We start from the raw sequence: 18,679 nt of genomic DNA, 5'->3' as shown, positions 1-18,679 counted from the left end.
CCACTGACTTCATTGTTTGTAAACGTTGTCCTAGTTGGTAAAATGCTAATAATACAGTAAGGAAAGTCATGAGATCTCACTTGAACATTCTACGTACTTTAACAAACGTTACAATTACTGTACACTCATACCTGTTAAAGGAAGTGTTCAAAGTGTTGTCCTTGCTTCTGGATGCAATACTGTACGCGATTCCGCATTGAGTTTCGAATTCTTTCGAACACCCCGGTTCATTTCGGAATTGGTCACAAGCACGTACAATTCTCCGTACTGATTGTATCCATCCTGTTTGATTACAACACCACCTCTCGGAAATATTGTTTTGTCAACAAAATGCAAACAGTGACGGCTTCTAACCACACATTATTAGCATTTTACCAACTAGGATGATGCTTACAAACAATGAAGTCATTGATGGCGTGTAACCACACATTCGCAATTATCTCAAAAACAGCTTGTTTGCAGACCCATGTTTACAGAGACTTTTTGGCTTCTATTATCGCGTAATTTCAAATGTGTCAGTTCGCACCATTACTTATGATACACCCTGTAGAATGAAACCAGTGTTGCATCGTAGATATATTCAAAATGTTCTTAACAATAACTTTGTAGTTGTGAGTAGTGCTGCTGCTTTTGGAGAAGAAAGGTTCCAGCACTCTATATAAGTCAATTTACTCTTACTAGCTTTGGCGATACCTGGTTTTAACCATGTCTCTTACATAGAGAAAATGACTAGTACTTAGATATGTATATTACAAAATGTGCATGAACTACACCGAAATATGTAAGAAAAATAACAAATGACAGAAATGTGTTCTTAATTGCAGACCCTTTGGAGGAATATTAGATTGGTAAAATTAGCAGGTATTCTAGTGATGGGTCATACCTAGTTGGCAAGAGACGTCCTCCTCTGTCCTCTTCTGCCCCGAGGGAATTGTAACTGTGAACACAAAAACCGTTCCACTGTTTGTGCCTGCCCACAAGGTGGGAGTCATGGATTGAACTGAAAGCAGAAACAGCACAAAATAATTTCAAAAGGAAATGAAGCATAGAATTCAGAGACCACTACCAGTAATGAAAGACACAAACTTAGTATTTTCTTCTAATCATTGCATAGATACACCTATTATAACTTCAGTCGATGCAGAAGCATAGTTTTAAAGTACTTTCATTTAGACAATATAAACAAATGTAATGCATAACTTTCTACAGTGAAGATATATTGAGACAACTGGATCTTCATTCCAGCTCAAGGTTCTTGTGGCGGGAAAAACAGGTTATGATGGTGATTTAGTGCATTTATTTAGTGAGTATGCGGCTATAGTGCTCCGTAATTACGGCTTCTGTTTAAAATATAAAATATTTCAGTATTATTTTTAATCCTATTTAATTTTGGAAGTATTTGTCTCTAACTTAAAGTAATTGCTTTCCTTAATATGCAATTTTAATACTTATTGAGTGCAGAGAAAAAGTAAATATATATTGCATAGAACACAATATTGCTCCCATCTTGTCAGTAAAGAGTAAACAACAAGTCAAATAAATTCTCTTTAGCACAATTTCCCCCAAATATCAATTGTAACAAAAAATGAAATATATTTTCAGTCCATAATCTTAGCAACTACAAAATTCGTTGGCTCTTTCACATTTTTAAATGTCTTTTTTTACAATCTTCCCAACTTTTCCACAATTTCCATTTACTTTACAAAATGAATGAACATGAATTACACTTTTCTATTCATGAAAAAGTACCAAAATGGCAGAATTTTGCATTGAATTAATTTCAGGATATTTACAGAAATATCACATTGGCAATATTGTTGGCAATTTTATCGGTAAACAAATAATCAATACTGAAAGAACAATTGATCTGTCCTATGGATCAGTCTTGAAAATTTTTACCTGTTTATATTGTATGACAAGGTAGTTTTACTTCCAAAGAAATGGTAGTCCATTACTTTTGAAAAAAAGTACCATATTTACACACTTTCTTCCAACACCCCCCCGAAAACTGTGGTGCGTATTATGCATGGAATAATTCGAACATCCAACATAAAACCATGCATGTTTTCACTATGTCACTGTAAATATGATTTACCAGATTGGGTTTCTTGAGCAAAAAAATATGTATAAAAGTTTTAAGGGCAGTTTCCCATGATTTTTCACTTTGTAATGGAACATTTTGTGACACCAAGAAAAGCAGTGCCGTTCTGGCAGAATTCAAGCATGCACCTCCCGTCACAGCAGTATTTGTCAGGCGAGAAATAATAGAAAATAATTTCCTGAGCGCTGCAAATCCATATTTTGATCTGCTTTCTCCTACTATGGAATAAACAAGGTGGTTTGAAAGCTTTGGGAAGCTCAACACAGTGGAGGGAGAGGTGGCGTAGGTTGGGGACTCAGATACACAAGACGATATTCTCCTCATGGTCCACATAGCAAAATGTGACTCATTGAAAAGGTATGATATCATTCGCTCGTGATCAGTATAGCAACAGCTTTACGACCTACAACCAAGAAAGCCATTTCTTGAACCTGAATTGCACTGAGGATTATATACGAGATATATAATTGCTTATCACTTTCCCCATCAACAAACTCTGTGCACATTATACACCTGTAAATACAGTAGCTTGTTACTTTTTTTTAGAGACTTCCTCAACTCTGATCACATGACATTGAGAATAGTACAAAAGACTTCACAAGTTCATAAAAAGCACTCAAGTAATTTTTAAAGTTATGTAGTGTAAAGTTAGTATAAAAGAAAAATTGATGGTTGTACTTACCACTTACGAGAAAACTTTTGGCAAAATACAGGCATCTAACCATGCTGCCAAGAGAGTCATCAACGGGCCTCGCTTCCACTTGGCGTTCCACTGGCTTGGCCTCGATGGGACTCAGGGGGGCGGTGGGGGAAGAGACAGATGCATCACCAGCGGCAGGAGCACTATGGGAAGAATCATGGTGTGATACGGGAAGGCTCGCAACACTAGTTCTAACGGCTCTACCGGTATGTTGACTACAACTACAGTACCTATCATTCTGTGGGAATTTAATCCCCGATGCAGGGTTGGATATAATGAAAGAATCGGGGTTGGAATGTACGGAGGGTGAACAAACGGGGGAGGCATCAATGTACGGGAGGCTCAGCAGGGAGACTTCTGCTGTTAGAGGGTTGCCAGGGTTTTCTATGACCTCGCAAGATACAGACCTACTTAGCTGACAACTGCACGACTCTTCCTTGCATGCTTCACATCTTTGGCCTTCAAAATTTCTCCCTCTGTTGCTTCGGAATATATTGAAGTTTAAATTTCTGCTAAAAAAATTCTTTTGTTCCTCATCTTGTTTGTCTGCAGCATACCTTTTTGTTTTACCTTTATTTCCAAACCTTTGCTTTGCCGATGAGGCACCCAGCAGAGCCAAGTCGTAGCTCAGCTGTTGAGAATGTAATATTGGACCGTGCATTTTGGAAAAATCGGACTCCATACACTCGGACAGAGTATTTGTCTGCCTCCCTGCAGCTTTATGGGTTAAATAATAGCCTGCAGTGTTGCCACTAGCTTCATGTTTACAGGTGTTGACAAAACCATAATCAACATTCACCTTTCTTCTGCTGAAAATGGTATGCTGATTTTTCTTTCTGCCATCACTTGGAACAGAAGGTTTACCTCTAGAAAAGGTTTCCGATAAAACACCCTTGTCATCAACAGCAGGCTCCGACTGTACGGAATACTTCCTGCATTTTATTCCTGTATGGCCAAACAGATTTCTTTTCACTGGCTCATCAGGATAACGTTTCTCTTTTGCAAGATTGTGTCCGGAGTTGTCATCACTGCTAGCACCGTACTGCACTGCAGCTTCACTGCTTGAAGAATCAGCAGTTCCCGAGTGAACGGAACCCTCCTTCTGCTTTGAAGACTGAGGAACAGGAATAACTGTAGCTGGGGTTTCATCAGAACTATTTCTACTATTACTGGAAGATCTAAAAAAGTGCAACGAATGGGATCTACCATGGTAAGGCCATTTTGATGACAGACCTGATGCCGTATCGTGCTTCCTGCTGCATGCAAAATAAAGTTAACCAGAAATCATTTACATGCGTAGCTTTAAGGCAGCTTTCAGACCGAAGTGACAGGTGACATGCATCACTTGACAACAGACCTTCAGAAATAAATTAAACCTTTTGCACCAAACAGACTGCACATGTTGCCTCAGTCTGTTGGTTGTGCATTCGTAGTGAAGGGCTTCTTACAGACTGTAGGGCCCATGCCATTTGTCATTTGTCATTCAGTGTGAAGCCCCTGTGCCTCTTGTCACTTCGGTCTGAGTGCTGCCTAATGCAAAAGAAACAGGAAAGAAAAATACATGCTCAATGTTATCTACAATAACATCCTTGTGGAGTGCATCAGCTGATATGTTCGCAGGTGCCTTGAAAATTCATTTGCAACTCTGGACATGAAGTGACTTGCTTTCTCAGCCATTCTAAAGCATACTTAACACCCTAGTAAAAACAATATTGCTTTCCAAATATACATCTCATTTTAAGGACCTTAATTTAAATAAACTAGCATTTATAAAACAAAGAAATATTCCAAAATCATTGTTCCTAATAATGGTTCTGCTGATACTGATGAAAAAGTACCAACTGAGCCAATAATATTGGTGTCAACACGATGGTTAATTTTTAATCATCAGTCCAACCAAAATCGTCCTAATATACATACACATAAATTCCACACATTGCTGTAAAATCACGTGGAATGCTTCATAGAAGTCTGGTTCTAGTATCTACGTAATCAAAATGTATTCATTATTATGCATGATGGTGATTTCAACATCACAATACATACAACCAACTGTTGAAATAAATTTCAAATATGGGTTATGTACGAAACTTCAAGGTAAAGGTAGATAAAGTTCCCCGTGAATGAACGTAGGCTGAAGTGAATGGGAGAATGTTGGTAATTACAAAGAATATTTATAATAGCTCATACGTAGCGCTTAGAAAATGACTTATGAAAGTACAGTGTGTTTTAAAAGTCCTGCAGGATTCTAAAAACCTGCAACTTTTAGGTTTATTACAACGAAATATTGTTTGTTACACAGAGGAAACTTTAAAATTAATGTTTGATGAGGTTTGGTTCTTTGCCACACCTCCAGCTGGGCACCATTCACATCCAGACACTCTTGCAATCTTACTTTTAATCCGAGAATTGCGTTCTGACAGTGCTCGTCTGGAATGTATAATATATATATATTCCCGTAGACCTAACTTTTCATATCAACTCTGGATACTTATCTCCGCTGGAGGTGTTTTTCCAAATGTTGCTTGGAACCTTCTCAGCAATTTTCCTCTGTGTAAAAAAAACAAAAACAATATTTCGTTTAAATAAATCTATTACTTTAAAGTTAAAGATTTTTAAAATCCTGCAACACTTTTAAAACAGACTGTACTTGAATATCAACACACACAGATGTTTGGGGTTAAAACTGCTAAAACTATGAGGGAGAGTGTGAAGGCAAAGGATTCCCTGAAGACGTATTGACTGAAACTCGCAATCCTCAGCCTTGAACATTAATCATGTTTCCTTTTAACAGGAAACCGCAAACATATCACTATTTCTGCTCATTCTCCATCAAAGAACACAAACATGATGATTTTGCCATCATTCTTCACTTCTTCAGTTGCAAACTGGCTACTTGTGGTTCTTTCCTAAAACACTGGACATTGTGGCACAGAGTAATTCAGCTGGGACTCATTACATTGTTCTGTGTACCAGGTCAAGAGGGGAATGTGATGAATTGTTGCATGGGTCTGGACCTTCAGTTTAAAATGGGATCTGAACCAATATGCAACGTGCCTCCACCAGGTATTGAACCCGGAACCCCTTGATTACAAGGTGACCATGTTACCAGTAGGCCATCAGGGAGGCCCGCACTATATAATGATCTCAGAAGGGGTAATTTTATATTTTCTAGATTCATTTGCTTTATTTTACTTCACATTTTGTGCCACTTTTGGCTAATTTGCGAAGATGCAGAAGAGTGATGACGTGACAAAATTGATGAATGGACACTAACAAAATGGCCGGGATTCGAACCCGGGACCCCTCCGGTATATATATATATATATATATTTCTATTTTACATCACTTTTCTGCAATGAAGAGGAATGATGATTAGATGAAACTGATGAAGAGACTCTCACAGAGAATTGCCCATGCTCAGGACAGGACTCAAACCCAGAATTTTCAGTGGCAGGATGTATTTTCCTGGCTGCTTTGTATTTTTTTCATTTTATCCACCAGTATGTGTATTGTTTTCCACATGTGCAGGTTGCAAGACAGCAGCCACTCAACCTCTTACAGATGGTAAAGAGGGAGAAGGGTGCTGGAACCATCCAGTGACATGGCAGGGTGGTGGTTTTGGTTCCTGTCATCTGGTAGTTTTGCAGCAGAATGCAGCAGACAGCCCAACCCCCCTCCCAATCACCACCCTGCCTTGGCAACAGATTCTATTGTAGTAGCATTGGCAGAGACGATTCCATGCAGGTAAAACAGCCATAGCGAAAAATCAGAAGAGGTCAGGCCAGCTTGGTAGCTCAGTAGTTAGAGCAATGGCACGGTATGCCAGAGACCCGCGTTCGAGTCCTAGTCGAGCCTGCATTTTTCGCTGAAAATTTCTACGTAATACATTTTAAGAATAGCGAAGAATGCAAACAAGAAAAAGGAAAACAGAGAAGAGGAAGGGATTATCTACGAAGTGAAATGTAAAGAGTGTCAGAGTGTGTACATAGGAGAAACGAAAAAGAGACTGAAAGACAGATTGAAACAACATAGTGATGATGTACGACTTAAGAGAGAGAGAAATGTGATATTTAAACACATGAGAGAAACAACATGACATAGAGTGGGATGAGGCTAAGCAGATAGAAAGGGAGAAGAGAATACTAGTGAGAAAATGGAAGGAGGCCAAGGAAATAGAGAAGAAAGGTGAAGAAGACACAATGAACTGGAATGGGGGACTGAAGTTAAACAAAGAATGGAAGAAGGTGTTAGAAAGAGTGGAAAGGACAAGAGAAAGAGGAGAGAAGAAGAAAGAAGAATGAAGGAAAAAGAGTGTGAGATAAAGAATCCAACCACATTCTAGATGGAAGTAAATATGTTTAGCCTTTTAGGTGAAAGTACAGTTGACAAGGGAAAGCCACCTGCTAGAATGTTCCAGAACAACTTTCTAATAGTCTGGAGGGGAGTAATGTTTGTGTATATATATATCGTCCTGTTGTGTACCTGGTTACATTTGTACTTGGTGCAGAGTCAGAAGAAGACCTTGCTAGAAGGTTGAAACGTTACGTTTAGTTTGTTTTATAATAAAATAAATTACTGCCTTGGTCAGCATATTGAGTTTTTCATACAATGGAAACAAGGCTTAATGGTGTTATAATACATATCCTGTGTGTGCCTAATCTACAACAATACTTTACGTATGTAAAACATACTGGTTGGTACATAGTTCACCTTTGTTCTCTCACAATGAACAAGTACCTTAGAATAGGTCATTCCCAACAAGCCAGTGTGTATCTGATGAAGCTTTGTTGTGGTGAAATCAAACATATTTGTATCCTTAAGACAGGGAAAATGGGAGGAAGCAAAAATATTAACTACCTTCCTCCAAAACACACAGTCACAAGGGTAACTCCCTCAGCACAAAACAACTACAGTATAAATACAATGTCTACAAGTACTGTGATGGCTCAGACCAACCCAACACATCATCGTACAATAGACCAACCAGATCACCTACGATCCCACAACTACAAAACTCAAGGTAAAAAACTGCCTTTACAACAACCATGCAGCAACTACACACACTAGCCACTCTACCTACACCTAGCTATACAAAAATAAATGTACTCCCAAAGAAAACCCAATAATGATAATAATACATATAAACAAACTACGACCCAACCAAGCATGAGCTGTGAAGTGTTTACCCGATACTCTCCCTCCTCTCATTCTCATCATCTCTCTTTTCATCCCCGCTGCCACCACTAGCGCCCTCCTCGGCAGCGGCTATAGGGGCCGGGGCCTCCTCGCTCGGTTGCCCTGCACCGTCTTGCGGCTCCTTCTTTTCCTCCGATTCACTGTCCAATAGAAGTGCTCCGTTTACTGCCGTTACAAAACAATGCTACCACAAACATACTGTGTGTCATGTAAACCTTTTGGTGCAACAAAGAAACCAACCACCGCATGCAAAGTCTAGGAACATTGACATCACGCCAAGATACTATTCACAGCACATGAGAATTAGCACCAAAATTCAAGAGAAATATTGACATTAGTGAAAAACATGTTAATGGTATATACAGGATGGCCATTCAACGAAATATAAATTCACGTTAGAAACTAAAAAAATGCAGCTTAGGTTCAAATATGACATTTCGTTCACTTTTCAATTAAAATACCATCTATAGCACCAACATCACTTCAATATTTATATGTGAGTAAAGCTCTAGACCTGGGCATAGCATACAGTATTTCAAGGTATTTTTAAAAAAGGTTAAAAAGATAAAAGACTTGATCTTTACTATACTTGTTCTATCTCCTGAGGAAGCCACATAATGTGGTGAAAGCTTGAGAACAAAGTAAGTACAGTTTAGCCTGAGCTCTGGCATGCGCAAAGCGGGAAAGGTTTGTCGTCTGCAGAAGACATCACATGACTCATAAGAGCAGTGTTGCAATATGCGGAAGTTACAATTTTACTAGATATGAAACTGGCAACAGCTATACGCTGTTGTGTCATAAAAAAAAAACCTTACGAATCTAAAGTAGCACGCTGTCCTTCATGATCGTGAAATTCTTCAATTGTTCTACGAATAACACACTTGTCAAATTCACTCACATCACTTTTAAATTTCTTTCTTGTGTGTGGTTTGATTGGTGGGTTTTATGTGGATAGTACATGCAGTACTTACACTTTTCCAGCTCCCGCCTGTTCCACATCAAAAAAGCCATTCCATTCTCTCTGGCCCTTAGGGGACAGCGCCTGAACACCACCCACCTCCTGCCAGAATTATAACCTCCGCCTACACCAAGCCCTGGTCAACTGCGGATATCCCTCCACCCTGGTCACAAAACAAATATCGCGAGCTATCTCACACACCACCACCACCAAGAAACCTGCTGCCACCAATCCACCTGCTCTCATCGCCCAATATCATTCCCACCTCAACAAAATCACACACACTACACTCTCCTCTTCCCCATCTGCACAGTGATCCTGAAACCGAAAACATCTTTCCCAACAAACCCAGAGTGGTTTTTAAATGCCCCCCAACCTCCAAAAACATCCTGGTCCGCAACAATCCCTCTCCACAAAACCAACATCCCCCTGCCCACAAATGCAACAGGTGCAAAACCTGCCCCATTCTTATCACCTCTCACACCCTCCAGGTGCACATGGCCACTGGCAAATTTACCCTCCACCCCAAAGGAACCTGCCACTCCTCAAACTTGATCTACATTCTCACCTGCAAGTTCTGTGGTGATTTTTACCTGGGGAAATATCTACCGCCCTCAACCCCTGCATCAATAACCACCGTGCCTCCACCCACAACCTGGACTTCACTGTCGCCGTCCATACAAACAACCACAATACCCATTTCAACGACTGCTTCCGGGTAGCGATCATCCATCTATTACCCCAACCAGCCAACACCTCAGTTCGCAAAAGATGGGAGAGGGCTTATATATCGGCCATGAGTGCAACCATTCCCCCTGGCCTGAACAAGGCCACCCAGTAACTGACCCCCCCCCCCTTCTGCAACCCATCCCTCCCACCCTACCCTGCCCTCCCACTCACAGTTTCGACGAGCCTGGTGACGGAACAGTGTTTTTTTTCTGTTCAATGCATTACTTCTTCTATGATCGAGACCAGGCAACTCTACCAGATTTCAAACTTTCGGTTCAGTCTTTTTTCTTACACCGAAGATGCAGCATTAGACTGCGAAAATTATAATTTTTCCACTGTCTGGTGAGTGTTTCCTTTCTCCTTCTTTGATTTATAAAATGCAGTAAGTACCGAACACACCTACCAATAAGCTCTGGAGTCAGATTATGGATATAGGTAATTATTTGTTAAGGCAGTTAGCAACTCTGCTCTCAGTGGAACTCTCGCATCGTCGCGCTGACGGCAGGCTTCTGAGCAGCTGAAGGTCAGAGCTCAAGCTAAACCGAATGGCCTGTACATGCCAAAACTACATCTTTATTACTCAGTGAAATAATAACATGTCAGGATTTTACACAAAGTTGAAGCTAGTTAGAGAACTACCGCATCAGTAATATTATCGGCTATTTTTACCGATACACTGAGATGGCTATATTGTCTGATACATATAAGTACCAATTAATTTATTCCATCCCTAATAAAAATACAAAAGCTCAATACTTTATGCTGATATTTTACTGAGCTAAAAAATCTTGCTGTCTTATGAACAGCACACACAAGTGTTTGACAATGTAATGTATATAGCGTAAAAGGTAACATCAGAAGAGCAATGTAAAATAATCAGAACCAACTAAACATGAACACTATTGCTCTTGGTGCATAGTCTAGGGGCGAGTGTCATGGTCTGCCTTTTTCAAAAAAGCAATACAATTCACCATTATAAGTCGAAGCTATATATATTTTCACTTACTCTAACATGTTATACAGAGTCACATTGCTCTTACGAGGGATGGAGTCCTGAAACTGGTAATTACAGGCAATGCCTAATCACTACACTTCACTGGAAGGAAATTCAGCAACTGATCACTGTGAAAGAACTTGATACAGTCACTTTTGAAAAAGTACAATTTCTCATGGCCATCCTGTATATATTTAATTTATTCCATTCTAGAAGTTATGATCATGATTACCTTTGTTTATCAGACTGAAGGATAATAATAGAAAAAGGGGAAAAAAGATGAAAGCTACACACTTGTTATTTTGTTAAGACATGCTTCACATTTTACATATGTACACACTGTACAGGATAACAAACAAAATGTAAGTATAAATATCATCAGTCACCATGAAATAAAAATGACAAGTATGAAATATTATTATAGTCTCTACACTTAATGTTTGTTAACTGTCTCTTATATATCTCTTCCATCTTGGATGATGGATATTGTCCAACAATATTCTAACGAAGGGTGTGTAAACAAGGCTTCTATATCCCCCACAGTGTGATCAGGGAGAAAAGCTTACACATACATTTCTATTGCAGACTCCAGTTGTTTGTGAGAGTTTGGAAGTCCACTTTATGTGCAGAAAGACCAATCGGGACTGGACCTACAATTTAAAGTGGGATCCGAACCACTACGTACCACCAGCAGGTTACAAACCCAGGACCCCTTGATTACGAGATTACTATATTACCACTACACCATCAGGGAGGCCAGACTCCAGTTGTGTAATACAATATTAATGTAAGCATGCAACCTCACATAAAAATCAATCAGTGCATTTGGTTTATGAACAGTACAAAATGACATAGAACCAATTCATCCCCTTACTGAAAAATATGTAACGACATGGAAAAACGAACAGCTTATTTAGGAATTTAAAACATACATAAATTTTCCATGTATATAGTTGTAGAAATACTGGCATAGATGATATTTCATGGTTTAACATGATTGCAGTATGTAACAGTTGGGCTGAAAAGTTCATAGGCTGACTCATAGATGGTGTTACTAGAATTAAATCCATGTGATTTTTACTTAGTACTAACCTTCAAAAGATACGTGTATAAATTTCACAACTGCCGGATAATTAGTTCGTGAGATATAGCATTGTGAGTGATGCAGCTTTTGTTATTGTGAAAAAATGGATAAAAAAGAATTTCGTGTGTTAATAAAGCATTGCTTTTTGGCGGAAAAAAATACTGTTGAAGCCAAGGCTTGGCTTGATAAACATTATTCGGACTCTGCACCAGGAAAATCAACCGTTGAGAAGTGGTTTGCTAAATTTAAACGAGGTGAAATGAGCATCGAAGACGATGCACGCAGTGGACGCCCCAAAGAGGCTGTTACCGACGAAAACATCAAAAAAGTCCACAAAATAATTTTAAATGATCGTAAAGTGAAGTTGATCGAGATAGCTGAGATTTTAAAAATATCAAAGGAACGTGTTGGACATATTGTGCATGAATATTTGAACATGCGAAAGCTGTGTGCAAAATGGGTGCCGCGCGTGCTCACAATCGATCAAAAGCAACAACGTTTTGATGATTCGGAGCAATGTTTAGCGATATTCAACCGTAATAAACACGAATTTTTCCGTCCATATATTACAATGGATGAAACATGGCTCCATAACTACACTCCAGAGTCCAATCGACAGTCAGCCGAGTGGACTGCACGTGATGAACCGAATCCAAAGCGTGGAAAGACGCAACAGTCGGCTGGCAAGGTTATGGCATCAGTATTCTGGGATGCGCATGGTATTATATTCATCGATTACCTCAAAAAGGGCCAGACCATCAACAGCGATTATTACATAGCGTTGTTGGGAGCGTTTAAAGGATGAAATCACGAAAAAACGGCCCCATTTGAAGAAGAAAAAAGTGCTGTTTCATCAAGACAATGCACCGTGTCACAAATCAATGAAAACGATGGCAAAATTATATGAATTAGACTACGAATTGCTTCTCCATCCACCATAATCTCCAGATCTGGCCCCCAGTGACTTTTTCCTGTTTGCAGACCTTAAAAGAATGCTCGCTGGAAAGAAATTTAGCACTGACGAAGAGGTAATCGCCGAAACTGAGGCCTATTTTGAGGCTAAAGAGAAATCGTACTATAACAATGGCATCGAAAAATTGTATGACCGCTATAATCGTTGTATCGCCCTCGAAGGCAACTATATTGAATAATAAAATCGAATTTGTCAAAAAAATATTTTTTACTATGTTAGCCTACGAACTTTTCAGCCCAACTGTTAGATAATTAGATGAGTTTGAATCAGCCACTCAACTCAACCAGTGCACATATCTTTGGATGAAGGCTAATGTCTGCCAACACCACCATGATAACATAGGTTGCAAATTTATTTTATTGTAAATTAATGATGAATGTAGTAGCATGGACAATTGTGAAGAATTAAAGAACACTAACCATCCCCTTCTATTTTCTGTCCCTCGTGCAGCAAGCACTCTCAAACCAATCACGTGCTCCCCTCCTTCCCAACTCCAATTATAGTAGAAATACATGGTTTATGGAGTCCAATTTCTCTGACGATTTGGCCTAATCCTTTAATTTTTTAATATTATGTATATTTTTTAGGGATGGGACAGATAAATCGGTAGTAGCCGATATAGGCATATCAGTACATCAGTAACATTACCAATTGTTTTACAGATCTGATATATCTATAAATATCTTATAATTTACTGCAAAAATTCTGTCATTTTGTTATAAATAAAAGTGCTCCCCTGTGCTTTGCACCACACCATGAAGGCATATAGGGGGGTTGGGTTAGTGCCCCACACTTTCTTGATCTCGGCTGAGCTAGGGAAGATGTGATCAGCATCACGCCCTTGGCCAGCTTTACCTCCAAGGGTTTCCTCCAGGTACCCCCACTTCATACGACGCTGGGTGGGCGCCAGAGCCGCTTGAACAGGTTGAAAAAGTCCCGGTTCTCTCCTGCCGGGGATCAAACCCAGGTCTCTCACATGGTAGTCAGATGCCCTAACGACTGAGCCACCGTGGCTTCATTTTATTATAAATTTTATGGATAATCCCCAAAAAATAGATTTCAAAAAACTAAATGTCTAAATATGGAGCTTTTGTTGCATTAAAGTCACCTGGTAACACATTATTAAGGAGATCGATGATCCATTCAGAATTTTATATCGGATTGGTATTGGTGTTAGCCATAATTTCAAATCAGCCCATCCCTAACATTTTTATATTTACTGTCTCTAACCCCATTCTTCATTCTCATTTCCAAGGTTTTGCAACGATTAGTTAAGTGCAAACTTTCTGCTCTGATCACTCCATAGGGAATACAATTTCTTGTACGAACTTCTCCCAATGAACAATTATATCAGATGTAAATTACGTTCCTTGTTTTTATGATACTAAAAAATTTCATGGCGAATGAATCCTGTTAATTCCATAATGCAACATAATGACACTTACGGAAATCACACCTAACGAATTATTAATACCCAGATCACACAAGAGTAGATGTTAAAACTATTAGTTTCATTCACTTACACTCCACTACATGTGTTGTTAACATTACAAAAGGCTGGAAAGTAACAACATTGAAATGGCAGAAAAAGAAATGCATCCATTCACAAAAGAAAGAAGATGTTGACACTGCCAAACACATGTAATTGCCTATTACAGGACATTTATTATTTTAAGCATGTTATTGCAATGCCAGAGAAGCACATGTGATTAGGCCATAATGCCAGAGAAGCACATGTGATTAGGCCATATCATACAAGAAATTGCAACATTCAAGTAAATCTTCATTTTTGTAGCCCAAGCAAATCAGCATGTAGAAAGATCCATAAAGGTTCCTGGGGCACTGGCATATGCAGGAATTCTATTGGGGATAGTACATAGCTGCTTTGTGTCCCCACCCAATAATTTGTCATGTTATTATTATGATTTGTTATTGTTATATATTTGCTTATTAGAATCAGTAAATAACAGATTTGAAATAGTTCGAATGCAAGCAGGATTTATGATTTTTTTTTTAACTAATACGGATGCAATCCTTTTAATCCTTTTTAAAAGTTGGCACTCCTGGCTGCTTTCTAGAGGGTGCCATACACAATAAGATATTTTAAATATTTCAAACTTTCCACTCTCAAAAATGGCAATTCGGTGTAATTTTAAAGGGGTTTGCATTTACACTCTGTCATTCCCCGAATTCTTGACTGCTTTTATTTGAAAATATTGATTTTCTCAAAATTTTGGAGGGGGTTCTAGCCCCATCAGCCCTCCTCTGTGTATGCCAGTGTCCTGAAGTACATTTGCTCACTATCCCATGGACCTAATCCTGTTATCTTCTTGTATCTTGCAGGAAACAAGAATAGGGGCTGTAGTTTGTATCGGTGGAATGAAAGGAGATGCAACACACTTGAGCACAGCTAGCCATCCCCCGTACCATGTGCATATTGCTTTGGAAAGATGATTTCACATATTCTCACTTACAGAGATGCCATGACCTGACTGCTGTATTTAACTGATTGGTTAGGAATCAAACTTAGATCACTTGTACAACAGTCAGAGCCTCACTACTTGAACTACAACAACTGATTTGGATATAGTGCAGAGGAGTCATGTTTCAAAACATGGCCCATGCAGCCTCAGAGAAATGAGCAACAAGTACACCCAAAATCACAGAAGAGATGAACAGCTGCTGGAAGCTTTGGATGCAGCCAACAGTCAAGACAAGCTTCTAAAGAAAACTACACTAATGTTTGTGAACGCTGTCATCCAATTCTTAAAAAAGGAAAGGGAAGGGGACCCTGCTAGCTTCCAAGCATTTTCCGTACTTGCACCATTTTACTAGCAATTTCACAACTTCCACCATTATTATGCAAACAAGTTTTTCACTTCGTATTTTATTTCGAAAGTTAATTCAGTCTTGTAATCATTTGCTTGTAACTTGCTGTGCACATATAAGTGGAAATACTAAACAACAATAGAAACATTCGACCAGGGAAATACTAAATGACAATAGAAACATTTGAGCAGGGAAATACTAAACGACAATAGAAACATTCGACCAGAAAATTAACATAGCGTTGATGTTGACTAGTTTAAGAACCACATCCAGAGATATGCAAAAGCACGAATAATGTAAGTTGCAAGCTCTTCTATCCCCTGCCATATATCCCCTGATTCTAGTCAAGTAGTACAGTGTTGTGAGCTTTGAATATTTAAACAGCATTGCATTAAATATAAACAACGAAACAATATACCACCACAAAGTCTCACGCATTTAAGTACAGAAAGCATCCTTTAAGTACTGAAATTCCTGAATACCTAGCAGAGGACTTTTAAACTGGTAAGAAAGGGAATTTTCACTGGTGAAAATTTGGAGGCAAATGAGTTGTCCTTGTAGGAAAATCGTTATGGTATTCCTAGTATTTCATTCCATGCAAGGCATGAACAGATTGGGAAACAGGTTTGTTCTCTGAAAACTACCTGCTAGTAAGCAAACTGCACAATGTTGTTTCAACTCTTCTTGTTTGGAAAACAATATAATTTGAACGGAAAACTATGTGAAGCAACATGCACAAGATTACTGTGTGTGGAACTACACTTAAAATGTGATAAAATGAGTAATAACATCTCCAGTAAGAGTTTATTTCTGCCAGAAAAACAGATGACCATATGCAAGCTTTCCATAAACAAAACACAGCACTCGTGTTTGATCTTCTTATACAAATATGCAATAATTTCATCGACTTTAACAAAAAACAAATATCTGTATTAGCCTCCTGATTTCTGCAACTCACAATCATCATTCACCCAAGGGTCCTGATTCAGTCGAAGCCAAATGGTGATTATGCATCAAGATTTCAAGAGGTGAATTAAATATATTTCATGAAAGTCAAATGCAATTAGTATACACGGTGCTTCAGAAATAATTGAGGGGTTACAAAAAATTATTGCAAGTAAACTATTGAACTTTCGTTAATGAAACCAGTCCAGAACGAACGAGGAACTCAGTTTTTTTTAACGCCTACAAATGTTACATGTATGCACCATGGGTGACATGGTATGCATCAACACGATAGGAACGCAAACAGTTTGTGGGTGTATGTTTTGTTAAGTTCAGAGTGATCTGTGCAATGTTTTGGTCCCCAAGATCACGGGACCTTACACCGTGTGACATCCTTTTGTGGGGTTTCATCAAAGACAGGTATTTGTCTCAATGATGCCGCGTGAGACACAGCCATAAGGGTGAAAGGCACTATCGATAGGCCCATGTTGATGCGAGTGTTGCAAGAAGTAGACTATTGTGTTGATGCATGCTGTGTCACCAATCGTGCATACATTGAACATTTGTAAGTGTTAAAAAAAACTGTTGAGTTCCTCGTTCGTTCCAGACTGGTTTCATTAACGTAAGTTCAATAGTTTACTTCCAATAAATTTTTGTAACTCCTCAATTATTTATGAAACACCTGGTATATTCGTGCAAGAAGAGAATTCAATTGCGTCTATGATGAATTTAAACTGCACCTGTGCTTTGGCCTACTATGTTCCTGAAAAAATTGGTTGCCATAAGTTCATATGAGGCCAATTATTTTCATCTGAATCAAGCATTCTGTTACGACTTAAAGACAGTGATGTAACAACTGGTTCTGTGACTTCTTTTACTGGAAAGCGCAATTCAAAGAAAAATTAAAATGAAAAAAAAAAAAATGGTATTTCATGCAACAACTTATTACTATCAAACCCAAACATTGCAATATAGTAGTTACGACTTCCAAGAATAGTCAAAGCACTCACCCATCCTTCTTCTTGTCAGGTGGCGATGACGCAGCTGCCTGTGCTCTTTTGTCGTGCCTCTGTGAGCGGCCTTTGCGAAGTCTCCTGAAGGACTCTCGCAGGGATTTCTTGAAAGATTTGCGCCTTGAGATTGGGGCTTCCCCAGTGCCAGAGAGATCTGTAGAAAGAAAAACAATGCAATGCTAGACACTGATATCCATGAATAGGTCTAGAGATGTGACAAAGGCCTTTTGGGCATGAGGGAGGGTTTCCACGAGACTGCAGAGCACTGTTTCCAACTTAACTCTTTTGGAGCCAGATCTGGGTTTTTCGTGCACTCATTTGGCTGTGAACTAGGTGAGATGCAATCACTGGTTCCGACCCACATAGACCAACTTTTGCCATGAGTATACATTTTGCATGTGATATTGTTATATTGGCTGCATTGCCCCATGCAGTCTTACCTCCCCAGCGACTTTTTTTATAGCCCCATGGATAAAGTAAAGAAGACATAATACTGTTATGTGGGAATTTTTTTTTTCTTAAATTTCATATAACAATCAGCGGATTATTGAGATGGGTGATGCCGCCAGGTCTAGACGATGAAAACTAAGAATAAATTGTCATCACTTTAGGTTTGGCAACCCTCTTGCAGAGAGAAGTTGCGCCGGAGAAATACAGCGTGTTCTTTTCAAACATCCCACATTACAATTCATCATTGCTAAAATGTTATGAAACATAATGGAATCAATCGTCACAGTGCAAAGAAATTACCGGATATAAATATGGAGGTGAAGCACCTGATGGGAAAACCATTAAGGCATGGTGCGCCAAGATTTTGGCAACTGGAAGTGTTAATAAACAATCCGGAGGTTCTCAGATTGGATATTATTCATGCTACAAACGGTGCACACATAGAGGTGTATTGGTGTATTCGTGTTTACTGCTTCATGCAATAACATTCTTTGGGTTTCTCTTTTGTCTAGTACCACTCGCATTCCATTGTGTTTCATACAATGATGAATTGAAATGTGGGAGGTTTGAATGGAACACCCTGTACATTACTCTTATGGGAGCATTATTCTATTTGTTCGCTTGGGAATATGAAACATCCAGCGGTGTAGAAAAGTACATGAATGGAAAAAAGAATACATTGAACAATTTGGAAATGACGAAAC

General features: G+C 39.0%; 1 protein-coding gene across 3 annotated transcripts in view; it reads right to left on the bottom strand.

Moving 5' to 3' along the window:
• The window catches only part of l(2)gl (LLGL domain-containing protein l(2)gl), a 125,024-nt gene that overhangs the window by 24,595 nt on the left and 81,750 nt on the right, over positions 1-18,679 (bottom strand). For 2 of the 3 annotated variants that reach the window (XM_083110735.1, XM_083110736.1), the window contains exons 14-17: positions 17,523-17,679; positions 7,991-8,140; positions 2,784-2,944; positions 884-1,000 (exon numbers count right to left, since the gene is read on the bottom strand). In XM_083110735.1, coding sequence (XP_082966861.1) covers positions 884-1,000; positions 2,784-2,944; positions 7,991-8,140; positions 17,523-17,679 — 585 coding nt within the window. The remainder of the gene's footprint in view (positions 1-883; positions 1,001-2,783; positions 2,945-7,990; positions 8,141-17,522; positions 17,680-18,679) is intronic. The other variant, XM_083110737.1, reaches the window with a different exon arrangement.

This window comes from Lepisma saccharinum, chromosome 24 (assembly GCF_977018435.1).
Source record: "Lepisma saccharinum chromosome 24, izLepSacc3.1, whole genome shotgun sequence".
Classification (NCBI taxonomy): Eukaryota; Metazoa; Arthropoda; class Insecta; order Zygentoma; family Lepismatidae; genus Lepisma; species Lepisma saccharinum.
This window is presented reverse-complemented; position numbering and strand designations above follow the sequence as displayed.